General features: G+C 33.8%; 1 protein-coding gene across 1 annotated transcript; it reads right to left on the bottom strand.

The window, feature by feature from the left end:
* Nucleotides 1–827: 827 nt before the first annotated feature.
* On the bottom strand, nt 828–5,516 carry LOC112712724 (probable aspartyl aminopeptidase). Its single transcript, XM_025765657.3, has 8 exons — nt 5,060–5,516; nt 4,264–4,539; nt 3,745–3,892; nt 2,453–2,692; nt 2,104–2,236; nt 1,643–1,824; nt 1,337–1,449; nt 828–1,223 (listed from the first exon to the last, which is right to left on the bottom strand). Exons 1-8 carry the CDS (start codon nt 5,410–5,412, stop codon nt 1,115–1,117), a joined length of 1,554 nt encoding a protein of 517 aa, XP_025621442.1. The 5' UTR covers nt 5,413–5,516; the 3' UTR covers nt 828–1,114.
* Nucleotides 5,517–5,718: the final 202 nt, after the last annotated feature.

Raw genomic sequence — 5,718 nt, 5'->3', positions numbered from 1 at the left:
GTATTTGAAATGTTAATAATTTGATTTAATATATGTACACTTTTTTCTAGCATTCGAAAATTCATTTCTCAAAACTATACTTGTTTTAAAAGAACTAATTCGTGTCTCAATTTTTTTTTTGGAATTACTGCATAGCAGGGGGCTCTCTTAAACTTTTGGATAAATGTTGTTTTTGTCCGGTATTTTTTCGGAATAATTATTTAATGAAATATAGCTATTTTATGTCCTACCGACATATTTTAGAATAAAGTATATTTTTTGTCTTTAAAATTTGATAAAAATTTAAAAAATACTATTAAATTTTATTTTGTTTCAATTTTGTCGTAGAAATTTTCGATTTGTATCAAATATATTCCTAACAGCTAACTTTTCAAAATATTTAGGACAAATTCAATAACAATTTCATAAGAACAACGTTCAACACAAACAAATCAAGCATAATTTTTATGCATTATTGTTAAATTGATTTTAAATTTTTTAAAAATTTATCTATTAGGAATATATTTAATACAAATCAAAAACTTTTGAAACAAAATTAAAACAAAATAAAATTTAAATTATTTTTAAAATTTTTATCAAATTTGAATGACAAAATATTCTTTACTCTATATTTTAAGAGTTTAATAATTTTTTTAAAACTTTTAATATTTAAAAGAATATTTTTAAAATATCTTTAGAGTAGATATTAGCAATTATTAATATTATTTCCAATATTCTTTTGTTCTATTTGTGTTTTTAATGTGTCAACAATTACAAATGAATATTGCATTGGGGGGACAAAACGGTCATGGTAACATTATTTTCAACGGCTTAAGGTAAAAAGAAAATTGCGTAATTAATCTGTAATAATTGATTAACTATTTCAAGTTATAATTAGTCTGGTGGAAAGTAGCCTTCGAATAAGAGTAGGCACTCAAACTTGATGGTATCACTCAACCACTGTCCACTGACAAGAACATTCTAGTTATATAATGCATTTAGCCATTTACATCTCCACTTGAGCAGACCCATATAGAAGCCGAACTTGATCATGTTTGCAAAACCAAACCTTAGCATAACAAAGAAGTTATGGAAGCAAGCTGTCTCAAAAGTCAAACACCTTCTATAGTGCATCTCAGATATCCACAGTGAGCATCTTGTCTATGCTTGAAAAGCTTTGATAGAAAGCCTTGAAATGCTTGTAAGCAATGTCTATATCTTCCTTCCCACATATTTCTCTTATACTGCAATCCAAGTATAAGCAGAGTCAAAACAAGGGTATAAATGAAACATGGAAGTATAAACTGATGGGGATAACCACTAATGTTCTTAGTGCAAAGAAAACATTCACTAGTACCTGTGCATTGAAAGTTGAGCAATTCCACAGTCAACAGTTCGGATGCCAACCCCAGAAGCCAGTATTGGACCTATGGTTGATCCACATCCCATATCATTTCTAACCACAAATTCCTGCATGTAAACAACCATGCGAAGTTCGGTTAATGCACTTTGAAATTATTCCATGCCCTTGAAGTACTCAGGTAAGCTACATGAATTGAAACGAATAGTTGATGACATGCATTCTCATCTGCATATAGTTTCATGTTAGATAAATAATGCATCAGTTTGAACAAATGTAAATCATAATAGTTAAAGAAATGACCTGAGTTGGTAGGTTATGAATTTTTCCAACTTCTTTAAAGAGAAAAGATGTGACTCCACTGGTAGCATATCGCTGGTTCGCATTGTGTTTAATGACAAGCCCTTTCTGTAGCTCTGGTCGGTGGTGTTCTTCATGCTTATCCATAAAATTTGGATGCACTCCATGAGCCATATCTGCAGAGACTATTATATAGAACCCACAAGATACTTTAGTGGACTTCTCCAGATTTTTATGTCAAACATTAAGAACTTAAAATTGCTACTGCTTATACACCAAAATAAAGATACCTGTTCTACATTGAATATACATATTTTTATAAGTATTTACTTCTTACAAATTGTTGGCCGAAACTAATATGCACACCACAATATATTCACAACTGCAGCCTTGCAATTGACTCAATTGAATATACAGACTTGTGGTATCAACTGAGGTAAGAAATTTACAGCATTATGGCATACCAAGAAATGATTGGCGAATAGTACGCTCGAAAGAACTTTCACCAACATGGTTATTTGCTAAGTCTCCAACTATGCGTCTTATGGCCTGAAACATGGTAGGTGCACCAGCTCCTTGAATAGAACCTGAACCCACCTAAATAGGAGCTGTTAGAAATAGCATCAAGAAATGATGCAAGGTGAATTATCATGATCTGCAAAGAATTTGTCATGATCACTTTAATTTCCTACTGTCACTATCACAGTGGTTGTCCACACACGATGGATGCAAGTAGTTGGCGCATTTAGTTAGTGAGCGAAATTTGGAGTCTACCAAATGATATAAAGCAAAGATTAATCAAGAAAAGGATACCTCTTCATTGTCAAACAAAGCAACCATCCGAACTGCATGTTCTGATGCTAAGTCACCAGGAGATTCGCATGAATCAATAAGTGCTCTTAATGCACAATAACTTGAAGCAAGATTGTCTAGTCTTCCAGAAAATATGAATTCGTTGTTTCCACCACCAAGGCAGCTAGGTTGAGTATCACAAACATTTAGTTCAACACTCACTATGTCATCAACATCACAGTTCAACTCATCCGACAATACCTGAGAATCAAAGCCCAAGAATATTTTAAATAGTAATAAGCAATAGATAGGTAAGCTAGAATTAAAATCATGACAGATTAATTATTTCAATTCCATTCCAATCTCAGCATATCAATTGCTAAACAGCAAATATCAATCTAGTTTGACTTAGAAACTAATTCTCAAATCCAAAGTACTAAAAGCACTATCTCGAACATACAAATAGATGGGTAGCACACATGAAGACATGTTTCATCACTTATTTTGACATTATAATTTCCGTGCAGTGTTCCTTGCTACCTCATTTTACTTCCAAGCTTCTGCTGGTTAAACTATTCGGTTATTTTCAAATGTGCTTTTATCTAATCTAAGATAGAAAATAACAAAAATCACATGCAGTAATCCCTTTCTGTGAAAGAAAATCTTTATTTTTATGTCTTCCTAGACATTACCATGCATTTGGATGTAAAAATCCAATGCAACCAATTAATTGATATATAATTCTCCTATAGTATATAAAATGTAAAATTAAGTTGTCAGGTTTTCAGAGACTATAAACTACTACATGGATTGTAACTTCACAAGGGATCAATGTTTATTATATTACAGTCAAGTACAAGTCAAACATGCTAGAAACCACAAACCAGAAATTCTAGCCTAAAGTACGATATTGATTTCTAATGTTGCTCGTCCTGAAGATGTCTATATTTATTTCTATGGTACCAGGCGTTTGATGACATTCTTTAGGTTACCTCACAAGGAATCCTGTGTTATAGCAACTACAAAATTATTACAATTCATGTTTGGCAGCACATTAAGAATTTTGATTTCTTCTACTCTAGACTGTACTATATAATTGAAATGAAGCATAGAACAATAGTTCTGGCATGCAACTACTGTGAGGCTATATGAAATCAATATCTTTTTTAATAGATTATGCATGGGTTATTCTCCTCTGGTACTCAAATATTCAACTGAAGTTTAAATAGTTAGAATCGATGAACATATCAGTTTGTTCAAACAATTAAGGGGTACTTAATATTCAAATGGAAAGACGGAAAAACAATAGATACCTGCATCAGCAGTGGTTGATGAGAAGATTTAGATGACATTGCAGTACTCTTTTCTTTTGATTCCAAAGAAGTTTCTTCATGTTTCATTGAGAGTAAAGGGAGAAGATGAGTCTCTAGATTTGGTTTAAATCCATCCTGGTTCACTGTGCTATACAAAAAAAAAAAAAAAGAGAGGTTGATGGAAATAAAAAATAATCAGCAAGCATGCATGATTCTGTGCCATAGCATTACCATATGGCAAAAAAGAAAAAAAAATAATGTGGGTGGGGGTAATAGGAAAAGCAGACAAATTCCTTTATAACTCAAATAATGTGATATTTAAAGCCATAAATTGCTTCAGTATGCACAAAAGTGCTAGCAATGAAATCCAAACACTTGTAGTGAAATTCAAACTAATCATTGAAGCATTTCAACTCAGTGCAACTAGAACGAATATATTTATATCATGAATTGACTATGACAATGTGCAAATAGAACTAAAACTTTCACATTTGTATTATTAATGGAAGAAGATTGTACCGGTCAAGATGAATGGCAAGGGTGGGTATGCGCAACAGAGGCCTCTTCACTTTGACAAGCTTATGCAGATAAGCATTACCACTACCACTCCTCACGATGACCCTCCCTGCAACACTCAGATCCCTATCAAACCAGGTGTGCCACAATCCACCTCCATAGGTTTGCACATTGACCATCAAATATGCCGATTTGGTCGATGCAGATCTTGGCTTCAGCTTCAGACAAGGACTATCCGTGTGTGCAGCTATGACATGAAAACCATCGCCAACATTGTACCTTAAACATAAAAATAGCACACAATTCAAACCAACCAACCAAACAAACAAACAAAAATATATATTGATTCTAGTCAAAACCATAGGTATCCTCCTATAGGAAACAATCCTGCTCGAGACAACTATGATCACTTGAGCAGCATATCTCTCTTTACAAAGTTTTAAAACAACTGCATACCTATAAGACAGAACCCAAAACCTGTGGTTAAGCTAGCACAGCCTCCCCTCCTGCCAGCTGAACTAGGCTCTGGTTGGTAGCCATATTCAAATGGTTTTATCAATTACAACAGTATGAAAAAGGATACTTTGTACATGGTTTTAAATACCCAATTGGATATCATATAAATCGGTAAAATCAAGCATGGATTTCTATTGGTTTCTAGTATTATGCACAAGTAATAGAATGTAACAGTTAGTAATAGTGATAAAAGAGGGGGGAAAAAACGAAAAACAAATTTTGATTGTGGAAGGAGCTGAAACTGAAGGAAAGGGTTGAGACTTGAGAATTGAAAAGCACATACTTTTGTCCAATGGCGAAAGCAATTAAGCAAGACATGTTTCTGGTGAAGAAGTAGCGTCCACCGGGCTTAAGGTCCCATTCTTCGTTCTCCTTAAGAAGCTGAAACCCCGCAGCCACGAGTTGGCGTTTTGCCTCGGCGGTGGCGTGGAAGTGGGTCCATGATTCGTTCAGATAATCGAGCAAATCGGCCACAATGGAATTGGAAAGGGTGCTGTTGCTGCTTGTGGCGCATGAAAAGGAGCGGAGGCGCGTGGCGCGAGTGGGGAATGGAAGGGAAAGTGGTCGGTTGAAAAATGGCGAAGAATAACAAGAACGAGAGTGGAGTAACGTATGTGACCGAGTTATTAGTGCCATTGTTGATTACTCTTCTTCAATCTTTCACACACTTTCGATTACGCTTACAAAGATTTAGAGCCACTCTCTTTCTCTTTGTCTACTTTATTTTTATTTTATTATATGAAAATTAAGAATTTTTTTTAAAATAAATAAAATAAATATTTTAATTACGCATATATGGCAATTTAAATGTATTTTATGCATTTTCATAATATGCCTTATCTCGTCTATACTTATAGCCATATTTTATTTACACACTAAACGAGATAAAATATGCACATAGAGATGGCAACACTATCCAAACCTGTGGATATTCACTCCGTC

Source organism: Arachis hypogaea, chromosome 9 (genome assembly GCF_003086295.3).
Source record: "Arachis hypogaea cultivar Tifrunner chromosome 9, arahy.Tifrunner.gnm2.J5K5, whole genome shotgun sequence".
NCBI lineage: Eukaryota > Viridiplantae > Streptophyta > Magnoliopsida > Fabales > Fabaceae > Arachis > Arachis hypogaea.
This window is presented reverse-complemented; position numbering and strand designations above follow the sequence as displayed.

Bases quoted from the DNA above. Each gene is read 5' to 3' on its own strand.
- LOC112712724 (XM_025765657.3), bottom strand. From the start codon at position 5,412: ATGGCACTAATAACTCGGTCACATACGTTACTCCACTCTCGTTCTTGT. The intron at 2,237-2,452 runs GTATCCTTTTCT...GCTCCTATTTAG, and splicing joins CTTTGTTTGACAATGAAGAG to GTGGGTTCAGGTTCTATTCA. The intron at 1,224-1,336 runs GTACTAGTGAAT...CTTGGATTGCAG, and splicing joins GCTCAACTTTCAATGCACAG to TATAAGAGAAATATGTGGGA.